Source organism: Hipposideros armiger, unplaced genomic scaffold, assembly GCF_001890085.2.
Source record: "Hipposideros armiger isolate ML-2016 unplaced genomic scaffold, ASM189008v1 scaffold_344, whole genome shotgun sequence".
In the NCBI taxonomy this organism is placed as follows: Eukaryota; Metazoa; Chordata; class Mammalia; order Chiroptera; family Hipposideridae; genus Hipposideros; species Hipposideros armiger.
This window is the reverse complement of record NW_017731694.1, coordinates 805,627-820,959: the sequence shown is the minus strand read 5'-3', so window position 1 is coordinate 820,959 and position 15,333 is coordinate 805,627. Positions and strand designations below refer to the sequence as shown.

General features: G+C 42.9%; 1 protein-coding gene across 1 annotated transcript in view; it reads right to left on the bottom strand.

Annotated features, from left to right (window-relative positions):
* Positions 1-435: 435 nt before the first annotated feature.
* The window catches only part of CLRN1 (clarin 1), a 37,222-nt gene continuing 22,324 nt past the window's right edge, over positions 436-15,333 (bottom strand). The window contains exons 2-3 of the mRNA XM_019661309.1: positions 13,896-14,075; positions 436-1,032 (exon numbers count right to left, since the gene is read on the bottom strand). Coding sequence (XP_019516854.1) covers positions 767-1,032; positions 13,896-14,075 — 446 coding nt within the window. The 3' untranslated portion in view covers positions 436-766. The remainder of the gene's footprint in view (positions 1,033-13,895; positions 14,076-15,333) is intronic.

Genomic DNA, 15,333 nt, shown 5'->3' with positions numbered 1-15,333 from the left:
CCAGGATGACATAGCACTAGCACCATAATCCCAGAATGTAATATAATTTTCATAATTGGGAATTAGTGCTCGAGACACTAAAGTTAGAAACAACAGCCCCAACTAGTCATTTTGCATCAAGTTTACTAGGAAAATCATTTTTCATGACTCCTCGGTGGCCCCAGCAGTTATCGTCATTGAAAGTACTGCATGAATGTAGTGGGGAAGATACCCTTAACTTTGTTTTCTTCTTTTTTATGGTTAGAGGTTTGCTAATTTTGATCAACAGACAAAGATAGTAAGACTGCTTTAAATGAACTTCCAAAAAAACTGCATTGATATATTTATTGATGCTCATTTAGTGCACTATCATTTTAGCAAATGATTCCATCTCTGTTTTCTGGTATCTGTGGCAACGAATGTGTGGATAAAGCAGAAATAGTATTCGTTTGTATTAAAATATATTCCCCTTGCCTTTCGATTCCTCCCTGATGGAGCAGGCATTTTGCATGTTGATATGTATGTGGAAGAACAATTTGTCCATTCTGGCAGCTGCCTTGACAACTGGGGCAAAGCAATTTTCCACCAGGTAACAAAACCTTCCAAAGTCTTCCGTCTGCTCCCCTTATTTTCCAACCTGTACCCTTAGTACATAATTTGTAAACATTGTCGTTGAGGGTTTAGGTGCTTTAGCTGGGCCATCTAAAAGGCAGGACAAAATTAGCTATATCCAAGGACCAAAGTAAGTCCACTCACTCCCTTGGAAAATTACAGAAATGTTTGCCTTTCAGTACATTAGATCTGCAGCCACATTCGTTGTCTCTGTGTCTTTTGATTTTGCAAAAGGGAACTGAAATCCAGCAAGTCGTATTAGGAGCCCATTCAAAAAATGAACAAAAAAGCAAATGAAAATTACCCAGAAAGAGGTGGTATATTTTTCACTTTGTGTCTTGTAGGCGTAAGTCCCTTCTTTGTAATTTGCAATTTTTTCTGAGAGGTGGTGGATTTTCACTTCAGAGGCAAACAAAATCATGACAAGACACCCGCAGGAGCCTGCAACAGAAGGAACAAACGACATGTTGGGACAGATATTTCCTGATTGTAAGGAACAGGGATGACAGTCAATGTGCAAACTAAAGAAAGCCTTTGACCATCGTCCTTATTTGCATTCTCCTGCAAAACTATACCATTTCAAATTAGTAATCATGAGCCTGATTCTCTACTCTTTGGGTGGTAAGGCCTGGGTTATGGCTCTGAGTGAGAGGATTGTGGGGGATAGGGTCAAGCCAATCTTACAAAGACTGGGAGATGTTCCTCTTTGCATGATGAGAAGGCTGAATTGCTGGGTACCTTAAAAGCACAACGGTGGGATTGGGCTACAAAGCAGTCACTACTATGATGCAGCTTCAAGAGAACAAACTTCTCTGAACAAATTTCTCAAAATACTTCATAGGCCATGCAGGATAGATGCCATCATACAGCCCCCATGTGGAAGGCTCTAGGGCATCATTTAGAGGGCTCCATTACTCCTCCTCCACTCTAGCTCCCACCTGGCCACAGCTGCCCAGAGGAGTGTGAGCAAAGGAAGCTGTTAGATAAGGCACCGAGGCAGAGAGTACCTGCTCTCCTGATTAGAACAGAACTCAGGATTTTTACCTGGACATATGGCTGCCTTGAATAAAGGCTGCATTGTTTGGCTGAGTGGCTGGGATGTAGAGGCAGGGAAGTCTCCCTAAAGTATGCATGTATTGGGGGCCTGCCCTTTCTTTCACTCTTCTTCCTGTAGCTGAAATATGGATGCAATGGCTGGAGCTCCAGGGGACATTTTGGACCAGGTGGCCTCAGAAATGGAAGCCGTGTACTATGGATAAACAAGAAAGGGGGAATCTGCATCCCAGACACCTGCAGCCACCAGATCAACCCTGGACTTCTGCCTCTAGGTTTCTATGGCAGAAAAATGGAATCATCTCTTTTATTTAATCCACTGTTATTATTTTTCCCTTCATTTACCATTCATTAGTATCCTGATCTAATTTTAACTGGTACAGTTGTAATCTGGGTGGGATCTCTACAGGACAGGTCATCTATACTGAGTGGTGCCTAGAAACATTGAAGATGGAGAATGGGGGACCCCCAGGTGGGTGGATAGCACAGGGGCAGAAGAGGGTGGCAAGGGGGGTGGGGTCAGGAGCACAGTGGATGGCTAGGGCTTTCACAACTAGTGCTGGCACAAGGGGTGCCAGTTAATACAAGACTTACTGAGATGGTTTTCTGACTTAGGTCCAACTAATTTGGGTTCATAACCTGATCTCACCACTTGCTATGTGAAATTAGGCTGTTTTAATCACCAAATCTCAATTTCTTCATCTATAAAATGTGGGTAATAAAGATGATGCATGATTAGCACTTGGCATTAGAATTGACACATATAAATGCTTACTAATTGGTAACTGTTCCTGTGGTTTTTATGGTTTCCTTTCCTCTTGAAAATCCTTACCATAATCCCCTACCCCATGACACCAAAAAAACCTGACTAGATGGGGTAGGCCATTCAAAAGTATGTATTACAGTGCCTTGTTCCTCCAAATACACTCCAGTTAGGCTTATGACTCTTCTAGGAGGGGTAAGTGCTGTTTGTTCTTCAATTATATTGTTCATTCAAATACCCTGGGAGCAGTCACATAGTGGCCTAAGTTTCCATTCATGAATTCACTCATTCATTTATTCAATTAGATTTATTACATGCAGAGCCCAGGGATAGTGATGGAAATTTCAACATTAAAGAAAATGCATATGGTTTCTGCTCTGACAGAGAGTATAACTGGGCAGGGAACACAGATAAAACAATGATAAACTGGTCCCAGTGAGTGTAGGGGAGGTGTAGGCGGCTATTGCTGAGGGGGTGGGAAGCATTGAGGAAGGCATCTTGGAAGTAGCTGTAGGAAAAGTTAGCCAAGCAAAGGGAGGCTGGGCTGTGTGAAGAAAGCATTTGGGGGGTGGGGGGGGGGAGCTGCAATGCAAACAAAGGCTCCCATTCCTTTTCCAGAGGCCAGGTTTGTGCTGGGGTGAAGGTAGAGGCCGGATCATGTGGGGTGGGGGATGGGAATGAGCAGGAAAGGGAAAATCACATTTCTTTATTAGAGTTTCACCTAGGACTGGCCCCATCAGCTCGATCATCATCACAATACACCCCCCAAATAATCAAATGATAAAACTTTACTTCCCACAAGCCTCAGAGTGGTAGTTGAGAAGATCCCTTTGTAAAAATCTGTCAGCCTATTTTTATATTCTGAGCTTAGAACCAGAGCTCTCCCCTGGCAAAACTGTATTATTCCTTGATTGTTAGATCCAACAAAAAAGGCTGCACTGCTGTTTGCTCTTTATCTTTTATTTGAAAATTGTGGAGAAAATACCATTGCTTTTACCGTAAGAGCATTCTTTGTCTGAGGAGGTGGTGAATTTCAGACAGAAGCGAAACACTGTACTTCCTCAGCGCTTGAAAGGAAAATTCAAGCTTGGTTTCCTTTTCAGGTTGTTAAATATTTTAAAGGTGCTGCTTTGTTAAGGAGACAGTGTCGTAGTGAGACTGCATTTCAAATTCCTACAGAAGTTTCCTGGGGTGTCTTAAACTCACAGCCTTTTGCCATAGCTAATACTTGAAGCGCACAAGCTCTTGAATTAGAGCTCGTGGTCTAGTAATTGAGAGGATGGTCTGAGATTCTGCTCTGGATTCTGGGCTTGGCCATAATGTCAACTTTGTCATTTCATTGTCAGCATAGAAACCCAGCCTGAATCTCTGCCCAAACTGCTAAGTGATGTGAAGGGAAACAATTTAGTGTGAGTTTAGGATACTTTTGATTTTCTGTCGATGGCTCTAAAAGAGACTTGAGATGAAGGATAACTATTGACGACTTATGAGCCAAAAGATACACATGAAGAGTTTGTTTTGGTGGCCTGGCTGCTAGGGACATGGAGAGAGGTGTGTAAGGGAGGTGAGTGGTGGTGAGAACAGGGCTTAGCATATTTCTTGTGTGGCCTTTAGGCTCCAGCAAGGAGGTTCCTGTGATTGGTCCCACACTCAGAGGGTCCTGCTCTCTCTCTCTTTTGAAAAGCCCTCTCCCCATGGCGCAAGCAATCTTTGAAGTCCATGAGACAGGCCCATCTGGAGTGCCCGACTCACATTCTAGATGTATCCCTGGGACTCAGTTATTTCTTTTCCAAACAGCCTGAGTGCTTTCCAGGGCCACACGTGTACCTTCCCAGCTCCCCAGGGCAGACTGTGTGGCTGGTACACAGCCCTGAGGCCTGAAGGTGGCCAAGGTACAGCTGTTTGGATCATGGTCAGAGCTCAGATACACAGTGGAGTGTCCACACACGTATGCGGGAGGCCTTTTACAGGGTGGAGCCAGGCACAGGAAGGAAACAGGACAGATGGGCCTGTTTCTCCTTCCATCACCACATTCAAGTGTTGAAGTCCCTGTGCTCAAGAATTCTAAATTTGAATCTGGCCTTCCAGGTCCTTATGGAGAGATGTTTGTCAAGGTAGGAAGGACAGAACATGTCTCAGTGAATAGTTTATTAGCTTATAACCTTTAAATGTTTAGACACAGAGTATGTGCCCTTTCATTAATACTCTTGCTCAAGCCTCACAAATGTTAGGATGGGGCCTGTATGCTTCTCTCTTCCTTTTCTCAGTTTTCCACATACACCTGGAGCCCAAACTCAGCTGGGGCCATTTGGACAGATTCCCCACATGTCTGTCCATCTGACCAACACGGCGCCTGCTCACAAACAAGGTTAGAGTACCCTAGACTTAGGAAAGCCTGCCAAGCTTTGCACGAGCTAGAATTTGGAATATAACCAAACCCAGGACTCAGGTTTTCCTGCCCAGTGTTTTACTCAAAGACTGGCAATTTTTCCTTTTTCATGTGTTTGATTTCCCCACCATCTGGCTGGTACTGTAGTATTTTTTTTTCTTTTAATGACTTTGATTACTGAGTTAATTTCTGAGTGAATAGGATTGCTGAGTTATCAGGCTGTCACACCATGAATTATCAGTCAATTATCAAACATTTGTAATGTGCTAGACACTGCACACTCTCAACTCTTGCAGGCAGCTGTCTGGGGCTGCAGAACTGGGCACCACTCTCCTCCAGTCCTTGCAATATAGGGAACTAAGGTCACAGCCCAAAAGAAAACTGCTTCTCCTTCACTGGCTGGCCCTTGAGAGTGATTGTGCTTTTATGGGTGGGAACCTCCTGCCAGAATCTGTGGGAGTCCAGGGTACATCGTTTTGGTAGAAATATGTCCTCAAAGGTGAAAAAAAAATGCTGAAACACTCATTATCAGTGAGATTGTATTTTGGGAAATAATAAATTAGTATTTCAATTTCATTTAAAGTAATGGCCAACATTTCCAGAAAGCTAACACGTCATCTTTAAACTCTCTTATAGGTGACGAATGTTAGAGGCATTCCATTTCCTCTACAGAATGATAAATTGATAATTTCCTTCTTTAAGGAGTCTTGAGAGATGATAAGTGGGGCTGGGCAAGCCACAGCTTTGCAGGTGTTCGTACTAATTTTCTGTGAAATGATGCAATCTCACTACAAATTCATTTATTGAAGGTGAGATAGCCAACAGATTTCTTTCCCAGATGGAAGTGGTTCTGGCTTCCCACTGCTTCAGAGACCAATGGCTACCATCTAGAAAAGGGACAGAGGGACAGTAAAGCAAACTAACGACTATGCATAGATTTTAAGGTCAGAATGGAGAGCTATTTTGTCATGTGTTTCCAAAGAACAGGTGTGGATGAAGGATGAACACCAGTTGGCTTTAGCTTTTTCTCTTCCTCTTCTGGAAGGGAGAGTGGAAGCACCTACATCTAACTCCAGCTTTCGAAGTGTCATGTTAGTGACAAGGGTTATTTGTGCAAAGAAGAAATGGTCTAAAAACACCATCTTTTCTAATTTGAATTGAGTTTTCAGAAAAGGAGAATGTCATTTGTTACCATGAAATACGCAGAGCTTCTTCTATTTTATTTGCTGACTTAACAAATATTGGGTGGTCACTGCATGTGCTGACGCGGGGGTACAGCCCTGAACAAAGCAAATAGAAAGCTCTATCTTCACAGAACTCTTAGTGGCGGAGGCAGTGGGGAGAGGGGCAACAAGGTAAGTGCATTCTATAGTTTAATGGAGTGTGATATGCACTAAGGAGAATAAAATCAAGCAGGGAGGGGGGATGGCTTGGGGAGGCCCCAGAGAGAATATGACATTTTAGTGCCCGTTGAAGGAAGTCAGAGAGTGAGAGGGTAGATATTTGAGAAGAGCATTTCAGGCTAAGGGAATAGCGTGTACAAAGGAACCAGTGGTGAGAACGGAGAAAGGAAGAGAGCCAGGCAGAGAGGAGTAAGAGGTGAGTCGTGTGTGTGTGTGTGTGTGTGTGTGTGTTTCAGGGGTGGGCACATCACGTGGTGCTTTGGAGGTCACAGCAAGGACTTGGGCTGTGACTCTAACTGAAACAGAAGGGATGACACATGTGCACATTCTGAGCAGGGGAGGCGTCTCTTTGCAATTGTGATAGAACACGATTGAGCATCTCCCTGTATAAGGTCATGGCCGGGCCCTTTGTATAGTGAGTTAAAGTCTTCCTACTGCATTCTCTACTCATGTGAGTGACCAAGAGTGCATCCTCTCACTACTCTTCTGCCCCTTCAGCGGCTGTCTGCCCATCAAAACAAAATTTTTTGCCCACTGCCATCACAGCCTGGCTCATATTACTTCTTTCTTCTTTCTGTGGCCTCCTTTCTAAAGTCTGTGCTGAGATACTAGTAGAATATTTTCATTGCTGACTTTTCCTACCACCGATCCTTATTCTTCCTCAGGCTCCGTGGCTTTGAAGCTGGAAATTCCCTGCATCTCTGTGTTGAACTCTGAACAACTGCTCCTCGATAAGGATTGAAATGAAACAAGTTACAGATAATTTTTCCCCATCGTTGCAGAATAATGTGCCCTAGACATATTACAGAGGCCAGGCCATTATTGATACTAAAACTGACATACAATGTAAGCATTCTTCTATTTTTGTACTGTTCTTTATTTTCCTGTCTTCATGTTTAATATATGACTGTACTAATTTATGTTCCCTGCCACAGTTGTAATTATCATAATTAATGAGACCCATATTAGGAGCAACCCCCTTTTGAAGGAAGGCAGTCATTTATTTGTTTGCCTTGCTTGGCATAACTCATAACATGATGCTTTATATAAGGGAAGACATAGTAAGTGCAATTTGCAATAAGTCCACATTTCGGACTCTTTCATCACCTCCAAAAGGCTTGAGCCAATACATTGCATATCATTTTTGGAGAGTCTTCACTGAACTATCTAGAATGTTCTACCATTCACTCATGGCAAGTCTTCTACCTAACCTGCTCTCTTTTACATGCAGGTCTGGGACTCTGCCATCAACTGGGAAACTTCTAGAATGGAAGATATAAAGGCATACACTCATATAGCAGTGCCCCAGTGTCAAACTATGTATGGGTCCACTTGCTTCTACACTCAGCTCCCTCTGTTTTGGCTCCCTGTCCTCTATCTCCTTAATTTGTGTACGTTTCTCTTTCCCCTACAGTATGATAAACCTCAAGGGAAGTGTTTTTCACCCTATTTTCCACATTCTGCCTCCCCCTGCCACTTTCCTTCCCCTCCCGTTTACTCCCCCATTGACTCACAAACCTCACTGTTGACTGGTATTCATGAAACATCCCCACCTGCAGCTTCTGGGACACCGTAGTCTCCTGGTTTCCTTCCTCCCCTTCTGGACACATTTAGTCAGTGTCCTCTGCCGGCTCCTCCTTCTCCTCAACCCAAAATTAATTGACGGTGTTCTTCAGGGATTGGACCTAGGCCAAGTTTTCTCTATCTACATTCTCTCCTTAGATGATCTCATCCATTGTCATTGCTTTAAATAATATCTATTTCCTGACAACTCCTAAATGTATATCTTTCATCTCAACCTCTTCTTTGAACTCTAGATTCATATATCCTACTATTTGCTTGACATCTCCCCTTGCACATCTCACAGGCTCTCAAACTTGACGTGCCCCAAATAGAACACCTAATTTCTACCAGTAAGCTTCTCTCTCCACCTCTTTGTTGCCGTAAACTCTAAGCCTGTTCCTCCCCTGTCTTACTCATCATGCTTAATGCTCCCTACCACTGCCTACTAAATGCTCAAGCTACCTTCACAATGTTTAGGACTTACTTTCAAGATGTTTTTAGAGTCCATTCATCTCTCTTCATCTCCAAAGCAATAGCTCGTCTTTCACCAGACATTTCTTAGAAAATAAATAGTCACCTGATATCTCCTTAAAGCCTTTCACAATCTTCTTATTGCAATTAGAATCAATTCTAAAAGTCTTACCATGGCTTTTGAGGTCCAACATTAACTGGCTAATATTTTTATCTAATTTAATATTTTTCCATTTCCCCTCACTGCCTACCCCCTGGCCACATGGGCCTACTTTCAGTTTCTGCTTTCCCTGGGGTCTTCAGGTGTGTGCCTCTTCTCGCTGGGAAGTTCTCTGAGGGTCTTCAGCTCCTCTGTATCTTTAGAACTCAGCTACTTGGAACAGCCTTCACTGACCACCACATTAAAACCCCATCTCCTTTTCCCCTTCATTCTCTATCACAGCAGCCTCTTTATCACCCTTATTGTAGTTATTGTGATATTTAACATTTGTGTACGCTTTTGTTTGACTCTCCCACTATATGGTAGGCTGTATAGAGACTGAGTGCCCGATTCATGGTGGTATCACCAGTGCCTGTTATAATGGCACACAGTAGGCACTCGCTCAGGGTTTGTTGAATAAATGAAATGTATGCCTCTGGATCAGTGGATCTCAACACTGGCCACCCATTAGAATGACCTGAGAGAGCTTAAAATATATATACCAGGGCCCAGGCTCCACCCCAGAGACTCCAACTTAATTAGGGTAGCATGGGACCTGGCATCAGTATTTTTACACAGCTCTTCAGGTGATTCTAATGCACAGTCTGGAAAGAGAATCACTGCCCAAAATGAACTGCAGGGAATCATTCAGGTATTACTAAAATCCTAACTAGGGGAACAATTTCTCAGGCCTAGTTTATAATTGACAGGATGAGAAAGAGCAAATTGACTTGCATGGATTTCACGAAACAATGATAGTGGTCAGAGATGGCACACGAAGAAAGCTGAGGAATATGATGAGGCAAACTGGAGGCCATGAGAAGCGGAAGGAACGTCTGGTCCGGCAGGGCTGGTGTATGAGCAAGCTGTGGTAACTGAAACCATTGGGGGCCTGATCCAAACGTTGTTCTCTCTCTTTTCTACCTCCAAGGTTTGCACCCCCTCAGCAGACATAAGGAGGTGCTCACAGCATTGTTCTTCTGGGTAGCATGGGAGGCCTGGGGTACACAACAGGAAGATCTCTCTTCCTTTCCCTTCTCTCTGTCTTCCTGCCTCGGGACGCCAAGCCTTGGGCCCCCATCCAGTAGGGGGGTAGACAGCTGAAGAAATGGCCCTGGCATGACATCAGCACAAGGAAAGCCAGAATCTGGGGAGTCAATGTGAGGAGAAGAAAAGGAGGTCAAGGAGAAAGGAGTTTTCTCTGCTGCTTCTGAGGGGGGCCACCTGGGCAAAGCAACAGGGAAGGAAATTCAGTAGAAGTGAGCTGCCCCCTGGGGGTCTCTCTAATGGACATGACTCACACTGGAACTAAAGGACCTCCTACTACAGGTTCTGGCCTCTGAGTGTGTGATTTATTTGCTCACACTTAGAGTGTTTGTGATAAGGGCTGTAATGCCCCCACCCTTCCACATTTAAGGTTTAGAGGTAGGGTCTCCATGAATATTACAACTTTAGATAAACATTTCCAAAATTCCGGGGGCTTCTGGGGACTGTCTGTAGACTGAAGAGGGAATGAGGTAGTAAGTCCATGATTCAATAGTGTCCTGTTAATCGCTGGAGGCCACAAACTGTCAGTCCATCTGACCCTCAAAAATGTTTTATCATCCTGCACAGTTTTTTTTGAAAAGTATTGAAATTTTTAGAATTTAAAAATAAGGATTTGGGGGCTGGTTGAGTGGCTCAATTGGGTAAGAGCTTGCTCAAGAGTGCGAGCTCTGAGCAACAGGGTCACCAGTTCGAGTCCTGCATGGGTCAGTAAGCTGCGCCCGAGCTGAGCTGCCACTGAATTGCCAACAGGTGGCAGGCTGGCTCAGCTGGTGAGAGTACGTGCTCCTAACAACAAGATTGCCTGTTCGATGGTGGGCTGCGCCCGCCTGCAACTAAGACTGAACTCAGGTGGTTCAGGGGATAGAGCATGCGCTCTTAACAGCAAGGCTGCTGGTTTGACTTCCATATGAGATGGTGGCTATGCCCTCCGACCCACAGCTAATTGAACACAGCACCTTGAGCTGAGCTGTGTGACTGGACTTGGAGCTGAGCTAGATGCACCCTCCACAACTAAGATTGAGGAACAACAACTTAGCTGTTCCCCTTCCCCAATTCCCCAACACTGTTCTTCTCCCTCAAGTCCCCCAATTGAAAAAAAAATAAATAAAATAAGGATTTGGGACTTTAAACAAACAAACATAAAAAAAAACCAGGTGATCTGGAAATGCTAGGCCTCTATCCTCTGCAAGACACAGATCTAGAGCTGGCTCCTTTTCCTTTCTCCCCCTCTCTTCTTCCCCTCACCCACAGACCTTTACTGAGCACCTGCTTTTGCAACAAGTTCAAAAGATAAATAAGATACAGTGTAAGCACAAGGTATGTGCATTTCCACATATACTCTGTGCTCAGGTTTTGTTTGCATTAGACTTGGCCAAAAGCCGAGATAAAATCTGGGACTTGGATTAAATTCTGCATTCTCTGAGTCACCTTGCTTTTCAAATACCCTTAGTTTGGTCGTCCGTTAGAGCTGTCAAATAATTTGTCTTCCAAATGGGCTGTGCTTCTGAATTTCATTCAGAAGCTGGAGTGTGAGATGGCTGTGCCAGTTAATAAGCTCTGTGTCTTGGCTTCAAACCAGCTCTTCTTTTCTCTGCTTTGTGAGGCTGGGTCAAGACTCCCGCAGACTCTTGCTCTGCCTTGTCAGCTGCTTCCCATTAGGCTCTGCCAATAGAGAGCACTGGCGAGGGGGAGAGGGCAGGGGAGAGTGTGTTCCTTCCGCTTTGCTGCAGAAAGTGCTTCTCCCGGCGGCAGCAGCTGGGAGTTCCCAAGCCCTTTCCACACTCCCAGAGCCACCTCATGGTGTCCTGACAGTGCCACCTCCTCAAGATACAGTGCCATCTCATCAGTGCGCTGAGATCCAGCGCCCCGGGCTTTCCTTAAGCCTCTAGGTTCTGGGAACCCCATACTCTTCTCTTGATTCTCTAAGCCTTGGGGATGGGAGCTGCTTTCTGAAACTACCGTCTCTGAGTTTCCTCTGAGTCTCCTGTTTAATCAATTCCCTATAACCCTGGTTCTAAAACTTGAGCTTGCATCAGAATCACCTGGACAGTCTTTTAAAGCACAGATGGTCAGGCTTGACCCCTAGAATTTCGGATTCAGTAGGTCGAGAGTGGGGCCTGAGAATTTGCTTTTCTCTCAAGTTCCCAGGTGATGTAGATGCTGCCGATCTGGGGACCCCACTTTAAGAACCACTCCTGAACACTTTATTTCCTGTTAAAATAGCATGTGTTCTGTTTTCTAGCTGACCCGATTGATTCAATGCCCCTCACTAAAATAGCACACCATCCAGTCTGGTTTGGTATGTTAGGTGGAGGAAGTTGAGGCAACACCCACTTCGAACCTGGACTTTCTCATGAGATTGGATCTCTGTCTTGGTCTGTCTGTTCACATCTGGTACCAGTGCTCTTGCTTTGCTGCCCTGATTGCAAAGCCCTGGGTCTTTCTTTACAATATTCAATCCCATCCCTCTCTGGCTCACGTCCCACCCCCTCTGTGGGCCTGCTCTGCGAATTCCAAACCATTTGAATTCTGATTTCTCTAACCTCTACTGTACTAAGTGACAAGTTAACGTCTTCTTCTGGGCTTGCTTTTTCCGGTCCACAGTACATATTGAATTGCTTACTGTGTGTCGAGCCCCATGCTGGATGCTTTTGCTGAGATGCAAAGATGAGAAAGACTTGGGCTCTAACCTCATAGTGTAGTCATTGCTGCACAGTTAAGATGGTATTATTTGCTTGTGAAAGATCTGGAAAAAATATTAGCAGAGCCCGCACTAGAGAGACAATGGCTTTGGTGGGGTTAGTTATTTGGTTAGCAAGGTCTGCATGGGTTAAGGCCTGAAGAAGTGTGCTCAGGAACTAACCGCCAGAGGCTTGAATGCCTTCTAAGATGAGCAAGCCCCTGCCAACCACCAGCGTGGGTTCATTTGCGGCTGGGGTTGAATTATGCCTAGGGAAGGGTGTGGTGTCAAGAACAAGAAGAGGCCTGGGGCCTGGTGACAGTCAAAGGGCAACTTCAGAGTAGAATAGAACAGAGGAGAACGGAGATTTTCAATTCACTGTCGGCTGGTGTGAGTTGTAACCTCTCATCTCTCCATAAAATCTTTAATAAAGCTGCTTGCTTCCTGGGAATATGACACAGTGCTAGTATTTTTGCAAGTTTGGAGTGGGATAAAAATCAAAGACATTCTATAGAACAATGGCTATATATGAGTTATATATGTAATATAATATATATAATATTATATATATACATATATATATATATTTATTTATTTTCTCATCTTTTCCTCCTTGTAAATATACCCTAAGCACCCTGTGGCCCTAATTGGATTTTACATTCTTTTCCGTCAGCCCTGGTTATGAGCAGCACATGTTTGTTGATGAACTCATTTCTGGGTTTAGACTTTATCCTTGCCCAGATACACCTACCAATAGGCTACACAAAGTACCTATAGGCCTGAGTATGGAAACTCATAAGGGTGGAACACTCGCCCTTTGCTTTTTTGATGGGTTTTATTTATTTTTCTGGTTATGAGTAAATGCAAATTACTAAACACTTGCAAATATTAAAAGTATTAGGAAAAATGAAAATCATCCATAATTTCACTGCTCAGAGGTAACTACTACTACCAGAATGCACACTCTTTCTCTCTATATATATGCACATACATACATACATACTGGGGGTGCCAAAAAAATGTATACAAGTGGACACTTTGGTCAACGTGGCTCAAGCAGTAATTCGCTGTAATCAGAAGCATCTGGACGCTGATGGTAACCACTTTGAGCACCTCTTGTGATTCCAGAAGTCAAACGTGACTTGTATTCATCTTTTGTTATTGGTATATATTGAGTATTACAATTTTAATACAGTTTTTTCCTTTCTTAAAATGTGTATACATTTTTTTGGCACCCTCTGTATGTATATGTATAAAATCCTACATCTATGTATAATCCAACATATATATAACCCTACACACACACACACACACACACACACACACACACATATATATATATATAATCCTACATATATACAATTTTACATATATATATAAAATCATAAAATATATATAATCATACAAATGTGTATATATATATATTCCAGTTAGGTCCTTGCTTATAAAATCTTATTACTGCTTTTCTTCACTTAATTTTTGATACAAGCATTTATCCTTTTGATTACATCTTCTTCAAAAATATAATTTAATGCCAGCATCATAGTCATTCACATAAACTACCGTAGCATATTGATTGAATTCCCTACTGTTGAATAATTATATTTCTCTTCACTTTTTGCTATCATTTATAGTGCTACTGTGAACATTTATGTATATATACTGTAACTTTGTATTTGGGTAGACCACCTTTGGACACACTGAAAAATACATTTGGGGTACAATTTTGTACTTACCTGAAATGAAGCTGAGAAGATACAACCCTAGGGGACCATGCAGAGTTTCGAAGGGCTTGCCAAAAGCATTGTACATGAAGAACGCTGTCCCCACCATGGTCAGGACAATAAGGATTATGGAGAAGAGAATGACATTGACGTGAATGCTCACTGGGATTGCTTTCAGCAAATTTGGGAAAACTGAAGATAAAACAAAGATGAAAAGAAATTTAATTAGCAGTCATCTGCAAGTGTAAATTTAAGAATTAAATCCCTCTTTTTTTTAACTTCAAAAGTCACTAAAATCCTTCAGATGAGCACATTCTCACTTACTGATTTACAAGAGATTTATAAAAAGATTTAAACATGAGATTATTTTATAGAACTCACCAGTAAAAACTAGCAAAGGGGAGATTTTTTTTCTGCCTTTAGTCATATGTAATTACTTAAATAAACAAGTGCTGGCTTTATAACCAAAAACTGTACATATTTATGACCAAATTTTTAATGACATTCTCAGTCATCATCTTTTTTTATATATAATTTATATTAACTTGTAATGATATTTTCAGTTTGGGGATCTCTGGGAAGGTTCAAATAGCAGGAGGTTTTTATATTTCCTTTGCTACAAAAAAATAAATTGTTTCTAGCCCACACCAATTTAAAGAATGGGATATTTGCAGTCAACTTCAATATTTTGATGTAGCACAAGCTGTGGGAAAATAATTTCTGGTGGTATAAGACATGTTTTCCATTTGGAAAACACGCCAAATCTATTTCTAGATTTTGTGTTCAGGATAAGTTTTCTTGTTTGCAGAGGACATGAAATGCTTTATAAATGTAGGGTTTCTCTTATCTGGTGAGGCATCAACATGCATAACATCAGCAAATCTGGCGAAACCAACCTGGAGAAGCTTAGTTCAGTCCATTTTAGTTTCCCAAACACTTACCAAGTGGTTAATTTATTGAGCACCTGCTATGTGCCAGGCATAGCTCTAGGTTCTGGAAAGAGAGCCATAAAACAAGATAGACAAGGTCCCTGTTTCCTTATGGAGCTTACATATAACCTGGTGGGATTAGATAGCCAATAACAAATAAATAAACAAATGTGAGAGCTTATTGCCAAAGATGGCCATCGTCAATTCCTTCCCTCCTTTTACACACAAGCCACTGCCCCTTGAAGAGGTAGAATTTAATCCTCAGTCCCCTGGAATCTGGGCTGATCTGTGACTGTTTGACCACCTGAGTATGGCAGAGTGTGGGGCCCAGCAGTCAGGGCCTCTCAGGAAATGTGTACAGGCTTTGGAGACCAGCCTGCCCCTCCCCATTGGGTAGGACAGAGGGAAACAACAACTTGTTGATGTACACTTCATGTCAATTACTTGTAAGTTTCTTTCCTGTGCACATGTGTGCTGGCACCACGCTGCTGTTGTTTGTATGAGGGAATAACCCCCCCCCC